At 41.1% G+C, this 15044-nt stretch overlaps 1 protein-coding gene across 30 annotated transcripts in view; it reads left to right on the forward strand.

Moving 5' to 3' along the window:
* Positions 1 to 13453, forward strand: part of clasp2 (cytoplasmic linker associated protein 2) — a 59614-nt gene extending 46161 nt beyond the window's left edge. For 15 of the 30 annotated variants that reach the window (XM_028461746.1, XM_028461745.1, XM_028461751.1 and 12 more), the window contains 20 exons: positions 167 to 229; positions 737 to 843; positions 979 to 1002; positions 1160 to 1315; positions 1903 to 1994; positions 2074 to 2137; positions 2790 to 2849; positions 3079 to 3081; positions 3891 to 4054; positions 4156 to 4234; positions 5874 to 6017; positions 6627 to 6770; positions 6873 to 6979; positions 7070 to 7211; positions 8769 to 8964; positions 9585 to 9778; positions 9857 to 9985; positions 10149 to 10355; positions 10444 to 10560; positions 12181 to 13453. In XM_028461746.1, coding sequence (XP_028317547.1) covers positions 167 to 229; positions 737 to 843; positions 979 to 1002; positions 1160 to 1315; positions 1903 to 1994; positions 2074 to 2137; positions 2790 to 2849; positions 3079 to 3081; positions 3891 to 4054; positions 4156 to 4234; positions 5874 to 6017; positions 6627 to 6770; positions 6873 to 6979; positions 7070 to 7211; positions 8769 to 8964; positions 9585 to 9778; positions 9857 to 9985; positions 10149 to 10355; positions 10444 to 10560; positions 12181 to 12258 — 2270 coding nt within the window. In that variant the 3' untranslated portion in view covers positions 12259 to 13453. The remainder of the gene's footprint in view (positions 1 to 166; positions 230 to 736; positions 844 to 978; positions 1003 to 1159; positions 1316 to 1902; positions 1995 to 2073; positions 2138 to 2789; positions 2850 to 3078; positions 3082 to 3890; positions 4055 to 4155; positions 4235 to 5873; positions 6018 to 6626; positions 6771 to 6872; positions 6980 to 7069; positions 7212 to 8768; positions 8965 to 9584; positions 9779 to 9856; positions 9986 to 10148; positions 10356 to 10443; positions 10561 to 12180) is intronic. The other 15 variants (XM_028461758.1, XM_028461765.1, XM_028461768.1 and 12 more) reach the window with 7 other exon arrangements.
* The last annotated feature ends 1591 nt before the right edge of the window (positions 13454 to 15044 follow it).

Below are 15044 nucleotides of genomic sequence, written 5' to 3' on the forward strand. Positions count from 1 at the left end.
TCAACAAGCGTTGACCTATAGGAATGTGTGGCATTAGAGTAGAAAAGGACAATCCTGTGCATGTGTTTGTATGTTTTCCGGCTTGTCTGTTCTCGCACACCGTGTGCGTGGCTGTCGCGTTTGTACGAGCGTTAAACTCTATATGTGTGTTTAATCTTGGTTCCAGCCACGCGGAGCTACTCTCGCTCCACCGGAGCGCTGCACACACCTGATACTTTTGGGGCTGCAGGTGAAGGATGAGTACATATATTTCTCCGTACCTCACCCACCCACCCAGCTACTATGCATCGATTTTTGTTCACTTCTTGTTTTTGCTTTCTTTCTTTCTGTTTAGTGGCCTTCTTCCTGTCCTGAGTCTGACCAGCCTGTTTATTTATTTTTTTTTTTTGTGTTTGTTCATCAGCTTTTCGTTGCCTTTTCTTTTCTGTTCCAGGATGCGGAATTGCATGTTTTCGTTACCTGTCCGCAACTGCTGGTTTTTATCAGCATCCTTTTTCTTCATTTAGCTCCGCCCCATGTCTGCAGGAAAACCAACATGCTCTCCTTTTTATGTCATACCCATTTTCTTTCTGTAAAGCCTATTTAACATGTCATCATATGGACTCACAGCGATGGGATGCTGAAGCATGTGTGAGCTGTCAGAGAGTGATGAATAAAGCGAAGATGGACAGTAGGCAGTTTCTTCTTCTCTGCCTTTTTAACGCATGTTCTCTCCCTCATCTGACTGTGTCTGCAGGATCAGGGTATAGCATCAGCCAGTCTAGTCGTCTCTCCTCGTCGGTCAGCGCCATGAGGGTCCTCAACACTGGCTCTGATGTGGAAGAGGCTCTTGCAGATGCATTGGTACAAACCTTCTCATTAACACACAAAAAGCAGCGCACAATTCAGTATGCAGCTGCCACTTGCAGCTCACATCTCCCAGAGTGTTTGTCTGTGTGGTCACTAAGCCCTGATTCTACCTCTGTTTAACGCTGTCAGCTTTTGGGAGACATGAGATCTAAGGTCAGCCTCTTCTCCTGCCTCTTACCAGTGCATGTTGCATGTGTGTGTGTTTCTGGCTGATCTTCAAAATGCATTTATGGATGCTTTCCCACTGCAATAATTTTCCCCCCTTGTTTTCATGTGCTTCAACTTCACTTCCTGAATTTTTCATGCGTAGAAAAAGCCAGCACGGCGACGGTATGAGAACTACAGCATGTATTCGGATGATGACGCAAACAGTGATGCATCCAGTGCCTGCTCAGAGAGATCCTACAGCTCCAGGAATGGAGGAGCAATTCCCACCTACATGAGACAGACCGAAGATGTTGCAGAGGTCAGCAACTCTATTCAAGTCCAGTGTAATCCATTGAAAAAGGCTACTAATTTACTTCTCCATAACGATTTACCTGTAATGGTTCATTTAGCTTTCGTTTATAGTGTTTACACATGAATACAGTTTCACCGTAAGTCGGAATCCAAATCCAAACAATGCACACAATTGCATTTGGTGTGGATTTGCGTAAATGTTCTACCCAACTCAACACAACAGAAAACTAAGTAGGAAAAACAAGCAGTCTAACTTTTTCAACCAGATGCACTATAATGGTTTGGGTTAGTCTGTTGAAATTTAATGTATGAATCTTTATCCCCACTTAGTGCAAAGTGCAAGTTGAAACTTTCAACTGAGGAAATGGAATAAACAAACAGCACTTTTTAAACTCGGCATACTCAGGGATATTCAGAATTCATTTTATTTATTTGGCGTTTCATGTGTTCTTGAGTGCGTTGTTGTGATGACAGACTAGCTGTCATTAAATCCCTAATCAGTGTGATTATCTTACTTATGAAAGTGTAATTGTATTATACTTTTGTTGTATTTATTTTTTTTTCTTCTGTCATTCTGTGTTGCTACATGTCCAGGTGCTTAACCGCTGTGCCAGTGCAAACTGGTCTGAAAGGAAGGAGGGGCTGTTGGGCCTGCAGGCGCTGCTCAAAAACCAGCGCACTCTCAGGTCAGTCCCAGTAACAGGAACAGAACAGATTGTATTGGAAAGTTTTTTCTCACCCTAACTGTGGCTGTAATGTGTGCAGTCGAGTGGAGCTGAAGAGGCTGTGTGAAATCTTCACCAGGATGTTTGCAGACCCTCACAGTAAGGTATGAATGCATGCAGTGCAAGTATACACACATGCACACCCCCCGCATCCACCCAATAGATCATATTTCCGTGCTTCATTATTCACTCATTTTAAGTTTCTCTTTGCATTCATATTATTTGTTTATTCCACCATCCCTCACTGTACCGGATTCTGCCAAAACTTTGAAATTAGGACCTTTGCCCATTACACACATTCACATGCACCCCATCAGACACAAATGGCAAATTTTCTTTGAATAATGAAGTGTATTATGATAGGCAGACACTGACGAACACACAGACAGGCGTCAGACTGTCCTCTAACAGCATGCCAAACACTGGCTTTGCGCGTAAACTCGCCCTCTGCCGTCTTTTTGGAATGTTGTGTCACGTTTTGAGGAACTTTTTCGCTGGCTAATCACTTTTCCCTCCACTGCCACACCCCTCTGTTTTCCTACTTTACCTGCAGTCTGAAACAACACTGATCGCACACACACACCAAAGTACGTGGGCTGCCAGCTCTTCTCTCTGACTAACCCGCTACAGATCGCCCTTTTCTAACACTGCCACTCTTCCTGGTATTTTTGAGTGCGCCATTGGCTCACACATGTAATGTGTGTGTGAACTCCCCTCTCCAATCCGTTTGACATTTGACGATTTGATGGATTTCAGCGCGACTCCGGCAGGTTGTACGGAACGGCAGAATCCGGTATAAGCTCAGCCTCCTTCAAGGTACTGCATCACACGTTGGAACACACTCCTGCTTCCACCTTTCTGTCCCCCTTTGATTTTCAGCTTTCTTTACTTTCAATGTATTTCATCATGCTTCACAAACATGACGATCTTTGGTGTTTGGTTAGCTTTCTTTCTCATAGCGTGCACTTGTTTTTATCAGGATGCTAACATGTGTTTCTATCTCTCCCTCATGCCGTTCACATCACTTTCTTGGGACTTTCTTTAGAGGGTAAGTTTGGCCCATTCAATTTTGTAACTTCACTGTCCTGTTGGGATTTGATACAAACTATGCTGTTTTTAGGGTGACGTTCAGTCTTATTAGTGAGAGATGAGCTAAGAAAGTGCAGTAATTGTGTGATTCGTCTTATAGAAACTAATGCTACTCCAGAAATGTATCCATTGTGATCTTAAAGGGATCCTCCACTGTTTATACAAATATGGCATAAAATCTTTGGAATGTACTTATTAGAAGATCTATGCCTAACAAAACGCATTATTACTTGCTAACTTCAGCCACCAGAGCATCAGCCGTGCACTGTTTTAGGGGAAGAAAAGGTCCCTTAGGATAGCTCTTCTTCTCTGCTTCATTATTATCTACAACGAAACTGCAGAGTAATATATTTTTGTCTGGTCACAACTGCTTTTAATCGCTAAACAAAAAAGGTTTATATCACCATCTTTAACTTTTCCTAATTAGACCAACCAGAAGATGTAATTTGGACCGAAAAACCTGCTAAATGATCTAAAAAGCAGCCTGAATGCTTCACTCCAATAGAAAACAATGGGATGTTTACAGGCAGTGCAGCCGTGTGACATCATCAATCACCTCATTTCAAGATGGCAGAACACAGGCTCTTAAACTGTAAAATAGTCCCATTTTTAAAAGGCAGGTAAATGAATATTGTGTATAATAATGTTATGTTTGGATGGAGGATCCCTTTAACATATCAAAATTAATATAGTGATGTTGTGTATTTGTGTTCATGAAGCGTTAAAGCCTTAAAGGCAGAGTGATGGACCTAAAGTGTGTGTGTTTAGGTATTCAGTATGTTCCTGGAGACTCTGGTAGATTTTATCCTGGTGCATCGGGACGACCTGCAGGACTGGTTGTTCGTCCTGCTGACTCAGCTGCTAAAGAAGATGGGAGCAGACCTCCTGGGCTCCGTACAGGCCAAAGTTCAGCGGGCCCTTGACGTTACAAGGTGGGCCTCATATACACTGATGTGTAGTTCTCAGATTTGCAGTGATCAGAATTTGAGTGTCACGCGAAGTTTGACGATTTTACTTTTTTCTGTCATTGCAGAGAGTCTTTCCCTAATGACCTCCAGTTTACTATTCTCATGAGGTTCACTGTGGATCAGACGCAGACTCCAAACCTGAAGGTATTAAAAGTCTTTAAAGTTTAGATCATTTGACTGTGTTCTTCCATCAGGGACTGGGTGTGGAAAGGAAAGCATGCACATTTAGGGACGCTGTAACCGTAGCAACTGCTATAATGATATGCCATCATGCTGGCTCTGTTTGGATCAATCCTGGGCTGTGATTGATTAGCGACTGATTGTGCCACTCGAGATGCATTTTCTCCCAGAGCTTCATATTTGTGCTTCTCTTCGTTATGTTATCACGACTTCATTCTGCTTTTACACAGTCTCGGTCTTTCTTTGCAGCATGATGCTCTACCTCCTTTCTGGCCGTTTTCTGCCTGTTTTCATTCTAACGACCGCTCAGTTTTTCTCTCAAGCTTCTAATGTAGCGTTTATGAAGGCTGATTTTGCTCCTCAACATACATTTGCTGACTGATTACTACATGTATATTTCATCAGCTCTTAATTTTTTAAAAAAGCAGCTTGCTGTGCTCAGAAGTAGGGCTGGTGGAAAACTGGATATGGAACTATACCGTGATTTTATTATCAACAATAAGGCATTGGTTCAACTTCTTAAATTTGAAAATATCAATTATTTATAATTTTTCTGTGTTTTTTTTTATTGTAATACAAACCAGGCACGTCCTCCTAATTTGGATATTTCAATCACACTATACAATATTGAAGGTGATGTGAGTTGTTACTTAGAAGAGAAGTCAAATAATTCAGCAGCGAACTGATGTTAAATGGAATTTCAATAATTGAAGAAAAAATAATTGGTTTGTAATTAAATCACGACTTTGATAATCACAATCAAATTGAATCGGGAAATAGGGCGGATTAAGCACCAGTACCTAGGGGTGATCTTTAAGATGCTAAGCATCTTGGATGTGAATTGGCTGAGAACCATCACAGATAATGGGCCTAATTATTTGATCTGCACATAAAAAATTCCACGAGTTAGAATTAATGTGTGCTCCAGAAAAATGATGCAGCAAACTTTCAGTCTAGCTTCCGCCTGCTTTGCATTAACCTTCCTTCATCCTCCCTTTAACATCCTCCCCCTGTCACCTTGTCGTTCTCCTGTGATTGACGCGGTGCTTCTCCTCTCTTTCCGAAGCCTGTGCAGAGCTCGCGTTGTGGGCGAGGCAGGGGAGGGTCCGTGGTTAAATTGTTCCCCCCCAGAGTGCAGCGTCATGCCTGCTCTATTGACGAGCAGGCTGCAGCCTGGAGCCAGTCCTCCCAGGTCAGTTTGCTCCGGGGGGAGCAATTCTATGGTGCCCAGTACTGCATAGTGATGGGAGGTTGTTTCTTCAAGTGCAGAGAAAAAAGTGGCGGACTGTCAGTGGGAGTTGGCTGAAGTGTTCAGATGCTGACTTTTGTTCGTCTGCCCATGTTTATGTTGACATGGTCATCACTGTGTTTTGACCTTTCAACATTTCATTACATCCTTTCATTATTGTTATTTTTTTAGACCAACATGTGATGCACAACCTGCTGGGGTTGTACTTGATTTTAAATATTGTTGGCTCTTTTTTTGTGTGCTTGCAGTTTTGTCGTTTTCTTTTTTTGTAGGTGATTGTAGGTCATGTACATTCACAGCAGTATTCACCATATACTCACAGAAAGCATGTGTAAACCTTTGTTTGTGTTACAGGTAAAGGTTGCTATTTTGAAGTACATCGAGACTCTGACGCTGCAGATGGAAGCCCTCGACTTTGGGAACTCCAGCGAGACTCGCCTCGCCGTCTCCCGCATCATCACCTGGACGACTGAACCCAAGAGCTCTGATGTCAGAAAGGTACTGAACCTCAAGCAATAGGCTGTCTGTGACCACATGGTTGCTTCAGTCATTTAGACCAGGGGTTCTCAACCTTGGGGTCACAAGACGCTGGGAGGGGTAAGTCAGATGCCTTTAAGAAACTAAGAATATTTTCTTAACTATTTGAGCTTATTTTTGCTTAAGATTACCCTTTTTCTGAAACTACACCAAACTTTAACCTGTTTTCATCAATTTTCTTACCATAGTTTTGCTCTTTAATGCATTTCTGCTATATTACTCTCATTTTTGCCACTTCTCCATCAAATTTCACTGCCTTCTCTGCACATTTTTTTCCACATTTTTGGCACTTGTAAACCCTTTTCACCACTTTTCCCACCTAATGTCACATATGTTGACCCATTACTGTCACTTTTAACCTCTTTTTACCATGTTCATGCTTATTTTTGCCAATTTAACCACATTTGTCATGCCCATTATTTGCCAGTTTTTAAAATCCCATTTCACCACCTTTTCTACCGCATGACTGTTTTTCAATGTTCATGTCTGTGTTCAACAGCCTTCAGGTACAGTGGGGTCCCTGGTCTGTTACACCTTTAGTCCACTAACATGTTGTCTTGTGTGTACCAGGCAGCCCAGGCGGTGCTGATCGCCCTGTTCCAGCTCAACACTCCAGAGTTCACGATGCTGCTTGCCGCTCTGCCAAAAACCTTTCAGGATGGAGCCACCAAGCTGCTTCAAAACCATCTGAAGAACACAGGCAACGTTGCGCAGGTAAAACTCCCCACAACTCAGTTTCACAGCCACCCTGCAGCTGTCAGGCTTTATGTGCACTTGATTGTGTTGATTCAATTCTGTTTGCTCTGATCTTGTTAGGCCCAAATTGGCAGTCCATTGACTCGCCATACCCCAAGATCTCCAGCCAGCTGGTCCAGTCCAGTGACTTCCCCCACTAACACCTCCCAGAACGCCCCGTCACCAAGGTAACGCACTTCTCAAACTGTTTTTTTATGTTTGTATGTAGCTTGGTGTAAGGTAGATAAATAAAGCGCAATTTCCTCCTGTGTCTGCAGTGCTTTTGATTACGATACAGAAAACATGAACTCTGAAGACATCTATAGCTCGCTGAAAGGTGTCACCGAGGCAATTCAGAACTTCAGTGTACGAAGCCAGGAAGACATGAACGATCCAGTCCAACGGCGAGAGGGAGATGAGGTGAGGAGAGTAATCCGTGCATGTGCGATGCGCCGTGTCCTAGCTGATGGAACATAGTAAACAACCAACTCTCGAATAACCACAAGGTCCATAATTATCCAAAGTTCTTAAAGCTGCTGCTCACGATAATTTTTTTAGTAGATAAAATAATAATGTATGCTTCATAGGTCATTGAATCGTACATCATTTACTCCAAAAAGAAAGAGAAAAGGTCAAAATTGCTGCTCAAAAGTCTTGGTTTCCTCGGTAAACACTCATTAACAGTTGGAGAAAAGTTTCACACATTGCGTTTTGGGATGTGCAGTTCCTTATACGTTTATGTTTTTCCTTCGTACTTACAGGGGTTTGTTGTTTTTTTGCCAGACAAGGAGGACAGGGGTTTGTTTAAAAAAACATTTCCAGTATTCCCTATGATATCAAAAATAAAATAAAAACACTTCTAGGCACCCGTCACCACGACTCCACATCCCACAATGCAATGCGTGAAAATGTCAACAAACTGAGTGTATGTGGTGAAGATGAAAACAAACTTTCAAACTTTTTGTTTATTTTAATGCCATATGGACGCAACAGTGAGATATGTTATAGTATTGTGATGATCATTATAGAATATTAATGTAAAATGTTTGCATGTGGCACTTTGGAGTCTGCACTCAATGACTCTGAAAGGCCAGCAAACTGTCTGGTAGGGGAGGGGGCTCTGATATCTGATCTGTTTCTCCACTCTGCTCTGCAGCATGGGAACTGACCAACAAATGTGTTTTGTATGTCTGAAATGAATCCACCGCACACATTGTGGGATAATGAAATGCACTGATGATGTTATCTACTTGAATAATTTCATGTTTTTAAGTATTTGCCTTGTTTGTCGAGCTGTAAACACCACTTCGAGTCTCACCGTGGTAGTTCCCATCGACCCCGGTAGCTTTTAAGGACGCGATGTACTCCAGGACAGACTTGTAATCCAACCCAGCTGGCATGTCAACAGCCTGCCAAACACAGCACATCTTATTGAGATAGTAGCGTCCACACAAACAGGAGATGTGTAAACCTCATCACCTGCTGCGTCAGACTTAACAAACTCCTGCTGTGTTGTGTTCATTCCATGTAGAACCAATCACACAGTAGGCATGGAAGACTCAATCCAAAATATGTTTGAAAGGCATTTCCTTAGAGAATCCCTATGAAATAAAATTAAGATAAAGGCTGTATTTCAACTCTGGTGCTCTGGTGTTTAGGATGCAATATCTGTTTTATTTAAGTGACCAAAGCAAATTTCCAAATGCAAATTGGTTGCATAAATAAATGGTTGATAAAATATTGGGCAGTATAAATAACCATATATACAGTGATTCATAAACCTGCTGATTCTGTAGGCAAACTGCGGAGAGTCCAAAAACAGGTCCATGATGGATTTCAGATGGGAAAACACAATCCTTTTTTGTCAAGTTTGTGCCATCATGGTTTTGATAAATGAATCAAAATTGAGATAAATTATCCAAACCAAAATTTCCATTCAAACAACATGTCTGATATTTATCTGATCTGTTGTTTCAGGGCAGTAGCGGGGGCTACGGCAGAGGCTTCGACATGGGGGACGGAGGTCGGATGGCTCTGGACAACAAGACATCTCTTCTCAACACCACTCTGTTGTCGTCGAGCCCCCGGGGGCCTCGCGAGCTCTTTTCTGACTCTCCGTTTAAACACAGCCGCAAAGAAACCAGCCTGGACGACTCGTCGTTTCTTGCTGACGGTACGATACAAACACCAACAATAAAAGCTGATGCACTCTCACATGTAAACCACAGACAGTATCACCCACACTCGGACCAAAACAAATCCTTCATTTCTGTACTAAACCTGTAGTAACATGTTTCATCACACAGACGCCTAATTTAGTGATGATACTTTAATATCAAGGAGAATAAATTCATCTTCAGGAGAAAGTTTGTAATTCACACTGAGAGTAAATTGTTTAGTTTTGCTAGCAGTAATTAGTGCTATCACGCTGAAGACAGTTTGTGTTTTTCTCGTAGAATGTCAGAGAAATCATGAGTAGGTTTCTCAGTTCTTTGCCTTGTTTTTTTTAAACTCTCTTAACCAATGAAAGTGGCCTTTTACTGACAAACGAAAACCAATATTTAATAGTGAAAATGCATGAATAGCAATTAAAGTAACGTAGATTGTGAATGCTGGTTAATCTTTTTTCAAAAGTATTGGGAACACATTTACTGCAATGTACGTCACTTTAGAGCTTTTCTTATGTGTACTAATTTGTCATTATGCCTGTACTTATTGAAAATGGTAAAAAATATGGGTAAAAGGTTGGCAAGTACGATTTCTGCTCTGACACTTGTTTGTTATCATTTACAGACAGCAGCGTCGACCAATCAGAGTTGGTCGCTGAGCTGCTCAAAGAGTTATCCAATCACAACGAGCGTGTAGAGGAGAGGAAGGCTGCCCTTCACGAGCTGCTGAAGCTGATTCGTGAAAACACCCTGCAGGTGTGGGACGAACACTTCAAGACCATCCTGCTGCTCCTGCTCGAGACCATGGGGGACAGAGAAGTACTTCGCTATGACACTCAATGATTAGCCACGCCCAGATCCTTTCCTCGCGTCAATAACTTGTGTTTTCTGTCTCAGAACGTGATCCGAGCACTGGCCCTCCGTGTTCTCAGAGAGATCCTCAGCAAACAGCCCTGTAGGTTCAAGAACTATGCAGAGCTCACCATCATGAAGGCCCTGGAGGCTCAGAAAGATCCTCACAAAGAGGCGAGTTCAGATGTGCGCACACACAAATCACCTCTTTGTAACATAAGAGTCGTGTCAAATAACCTGCATTTTTAGCAAAGCTGTAAAGATGTTTTACTGTCATCTCAGCCTCTGTTTAAATAGCATTAACAGTGTGTGTGTGTGCGCGTGCGTGTTACTGCAGGTGGTACGAGCAGCAGAGGAGACAGCAGCCATGCTGGCCATAGCCATCAGTCCAGACCAATGTATCAAAGTATTGTGTCCTATTATCCAGTCGGCTGATTACCCCATCAACCTGGCGGCCATCAAGATGCAGACCAAAGTGGTGGAGAGGATTCCCTCTGAAAGCCTCATCAGCATGCTACCTGAAATTGTGCCAGGACTCGTGCAGGTAGTAATCTTTGACACTGCGTGCAAAACCCCCCACCCAGCTTTGAAAACCTGCAGTTGTGTTGATGTGTTGTATCTGTTCTGAACAGGGTTATGACAACTCTGAAAGCAGTGTGAGGAAAGCCTGTGTGTTCTGCCTAGTGGCCATTTATGCTGTGATAGGAGAAGACCTCAAACCACACCTCAGCCAACTCTCCAGCAGCAAGGTAACGCCTCACATCACACACTCCTGACCCTAACATGTCGTTAAAACATCTTTCTGTATAATTCAGTTGAATGCAATCTAATCCTGAGTACTTTTCACGGTCACCAGGTGTAGATTTCACTTTTTGATTTCATTCATTTCAAAGCCAATCCAGTTGATGTTAGGTTTATTCACACCTTCCCAATGAATTACTTTCTCTACCAATAGTGAGGAGGAGTTATCCCACAAAGTTGGAGACATGACATCAGGGTTGGGGTCAATTACATCATCAATTATCCATGTTCAGTTACAACTTCATTATGATTACAGTGACCGGCATTTTTTCCAATTACAATTAAAATTACAATTATGATATTATCAGCCGATATTTGCCTTAAAATAGAAAGTCGGTACACATCAGTATCGGTTTCTGTCTTAGATATTGAAAAAGGTTATATGTGCTGCCCTGCCTCAAGCTTTGTGCTACTGAATGGACTTTTTTTTTTATAATGTTGCACTGCTATCCAGTGGTTGAAAAATAATATTGTTTTGGTTTCCCGACCTGACCGTTCAATATTGGTCATTTCCTGTCAGGGACTTTATTCATGAGGGGTTGAAACAGTTCTTGTGGCGAGAGGTTTTTTGGTCCTGATGGACCACAACCTCTTACCAGAGGGTAGAGACTCAAACTGTTCATATGCAGGGTGAGAGGGGTTGGCCACAATCTTACCTGCACGCCTCAGGGTCCTAGAGGTCTATAGGTCGTGGAGAGATGGTAGATTGCAGCCGATCACCTTCTCTGATCATTGTCACTACTTAATCCTTTCACGGACCGGTTCCTTTCAGATCCTTTCAACACATTCACGCAACGCGTCTACACCCGGGCCTGATCGTTTTGGATCCTTCCAACACATGCGCAAAACGCATCTCCATCCGGTCGGCCTATTTTACGGCAGTTCGTGTATTATTAAGGTTGAAACCCTGCTATTTAAAAAGAATCACAAATGTATGTTTTGAGTCAATTCCGATCTATTGTTTTTTATCTTATTTTCTGTCTGGTTTTTGATTGCCAATGTTGTGTATTGTGTTTTTATCCATTTTTTTTTATTTATTTATTTTGTATTAACAATTTAGAACACCACAAAGCAGTCTCATATTTAAATGTGTACTATTCAAATATTTAACAAACGTTGTGTGGTCAGTTTACATTCAAATATCACGTCCCAGCAGCTCTGTTGTAAGGATTGCGAGTGAAGGAAGTGACGTAGTCTACGCGCATGCATTGAAAGGATCTGAAAGGATCCAGTCCGTGAAAAGATTAAGTAGTGACAGCCATATTAAAAACAAATATGGCACTTTTTTCATTTCTGAAGTTTAATATGTTTTATTATTTTGCACAGATGATGTTTATTTGTTTAATAAATCCACAGTAAAAATAGGGTTAACCTGTTATTTCCATGGAAGTAAATATGTGACTTAAAATTTGGTTTTGGGTCTGGGTGGCATATCAGTTATCGGCAAAAAGCTGACATCAAACATCTCTACAAATAAGTCCCAAAAGGACCATATGATAAATAATCGACTCACCTTGATCAATATACTGCAAGTATTAATTTATACACTTTATTCTTTCTGTTTGTAGCTGAAGCTGCTCAACTTGTACATCAAGCGGGCCCAGTCCGGCTCTGGCTGCATTGAACCCCCCTCTGAAGGCCTATAGGAGGCACAGCGCCCCCCCCACACACACCAGGGCAACCGTCGAACTGCATCTCCGCCCTCTACAAACATTTGCTCTTGCGACCCCAGCCTCACACGCAGATTCAACCACGTTCTTGATGAGCAAAACGCTTACGTTCACTTTCACAGCAGACGCCGAAAAAGAGTTGAGACACACGTCTGCTGCTCCCACGCTGCAGTGTGTGTGTAGAGGAAAGGAGTGTTGTGGTTCTCCTACAGAGGGTCTCCGACTGAACTTAGCTTTTCACATTTGAAGTAAACCTTCAGGTCTCCTCCTTGTCTTGGTTCACTCTGCTTTACATCCAGAAGCCAACAGCACTCCCTTCAAACATCTTAATGTCAACAAGAACCAACAACATCTCTGTAGTTCTAATGCAGGAGTAGAAGTCATCAGTGTGATTATATTTTTTTTTTATTTGTCCAAGAGTAAGTAACCTGGGTCAGTTAGAGAGGAATGTAAATTAATCAGACGTGTTCTTTTTAATAATAAGGTACCTGGAGTCTTTCTAACGTGTACATCAAAGGCTGAAAGGTACGACCGACCAATCCCCTCACTGCACTCATCACAGTGAGTCAGAGCTGCTCATAGAAAACACAAGACAGAATCCAACATGTAGGAAGTGCTCGTGTGATGCAGTTAAAAACTGTTAAGGCTCCTACTGACACTCGCACTCATGTTTTTAATCCAGTGTGAACATTGTCCACCACTTTCAGATACACCCAGGATGTTCTCCTCACATCTGTTTTGGGGCATCATGTGGAGCGTGGGGTGCGTGCCGCTTACTATATGAAGTAGACTGGGGCATGGATAATATGTATCTACATATGAAAAATGGAAAAACTCAAATGTTGTCTTTTAGAAGAGAACCCCCATCCCAGGGAGGTGCACGTGTGCGCACCTGTTGCATCGCTTGTTTTAATTCTTCCTCTCTCTCTTTGTGTTGCGCCTGCCGTAGCCTCGTTCTCTCGCTTTTATTTTGTTTCTCTGCTGAGAAGAATTGTAGAAATGTATTATTTACAGCTCTGAAGTAAAGAAAAAAGGTTCATGTCTCACTTCTCGCGTGTCCCTCGTTTCTTTACTACTCCTTTCTCTTCTGTAACATTTTCACTGTTGTATTTTCTCCATGCATTTTCAAAGCTGTGCTTAAAACAAAATAAAGAACTTGTACAGACCATAATAAGGCCTACGTTGCTTTACACGACAACATACTGGTTTGAATTTGCCGTCTTTTAAAGAGTGAAAAAAATTTCAGTTCCAACTAAATTTCAACAAAATGTGTCAAAAATGTAACCTTTATTGAAAAGGGTCAAATTTAGGGATGCACCAATACCACTTTTTACTTCTCCAAACCAATGCGATGCTGATACTTCTACCACACACACACACACACAAGCTATTAGGCAAAATGCAATGAATTAGAAGACTGATTTAAAAAAAAAAACAATAATTTTAGATTTAAAAAAACAAAAAAAAAAAACAATCACATTTCAAGTGAAAAAAACATTTCCCGTGAAACTAATGCACAGTTTCCACTTTTTGATCAAACTAAATAAACTGGCGCTGTCTCCTGCTTTCACATTAACAAAACAAAAAAAAACTATTACATAGTGTTTCCATTTGAATCGAACTCCTCTTGTCCGCCGGTCTTAAAAAATACATCAAAAATGACAGGTCACCATTAAAGCTACAGTATCACATGCAATGGGTATCGGTGAACTTTTAATGAATACGACTTATATCGGTGCAGCTTTAGTAAAAAAAAATGATTGACTATTCTTTTTCAAATATTGTAAAAATACCATTAAATGTTTAATCACCTGTTTTTGGAAAAGTAATAATTAAAGCGCAAAAAAAAAATAGTCTGTCATGATGTGCCCCACAGTTTGAGAACCACTGGTTTACAGAATGGGCGTCTGTACATCTATTCCCATCTACTAAACGTGTCTCTTCCAATGAGAAATCTCAGATCAAAAGGGACATTAACTGCTTTTCGTGTCTGTGGTTTGGGTTACTTCTGGGTTCAAAGTTTAATGTTTTTTTTTTTTTTTTTTTTACTTTTTGAATTATGTAATCATGCTTTGGAAAGAATGCCTAAAGTTCAGTTTAAAGACAGAAAACAATAAAAGAAAGCCTAAAGTGTGCAGGCTAAGGAAGTCAGTTTGTGAAATATAACATTTATGTCTTATGCAACCAACACTGATATTTGAGATCAACTCTAAAAGTAGGAAGGGGGGGGGGGGGGGCTTCTCTGACCTGTCAACCTCCTACCATGTAAAACAGATGCCAAGCCACTCTGTGTCTCCACAGCCAACAAGTCTTTTTTAAGGTGCTTGGACTTTGCCAAGGTTTATCGTATGTATGTGTCGCTAATATAAACACCACAATAATAATTAATAGAAACACAATTTACTGTGTTATTTTAAATTCAGGCTTTACTGCAGAGTCTCAACAATTATTTACCTTTATTTTAGATGATCAAACAATTTTCATTGTGACAAACTAAACTGCATTTTTGAATAAGACTTTTTCTAACAAGTTTTTGGTCAAACATACCATAAAATAAATCCCATAAACAATTGTCTTATTTCTTTTTTTTTTTTTTTTTTTTTAATATTGTGCTGTTTATTTATCTGTTTGTTTATCTACTGCTGCTGAAACACTGCACATTTCCACTTTGTGGGTCAATAAAAGTTATTTTATCTCATCTTAAAATCTCAGACGAAGAAAACAAATGTCAAGAGCATTGAGTAAACCTTACTGTATGACTT

The sequence above is a fragment of the Gouania willdenowi genome, chromosome 11, assembly GCF_900634775.1.
Source record: "Gouania willdenowi chromosome 11, fGouWil2.1, whole genome shotgun sequence".
NCBI classification, from domain to species: domain Eukaryota; kingdom Metazoa; phylum Chordata; class Actinopteri; order Blenniiformes; family Gobiesocidae; genus Gouania; species Gouania willdenowi.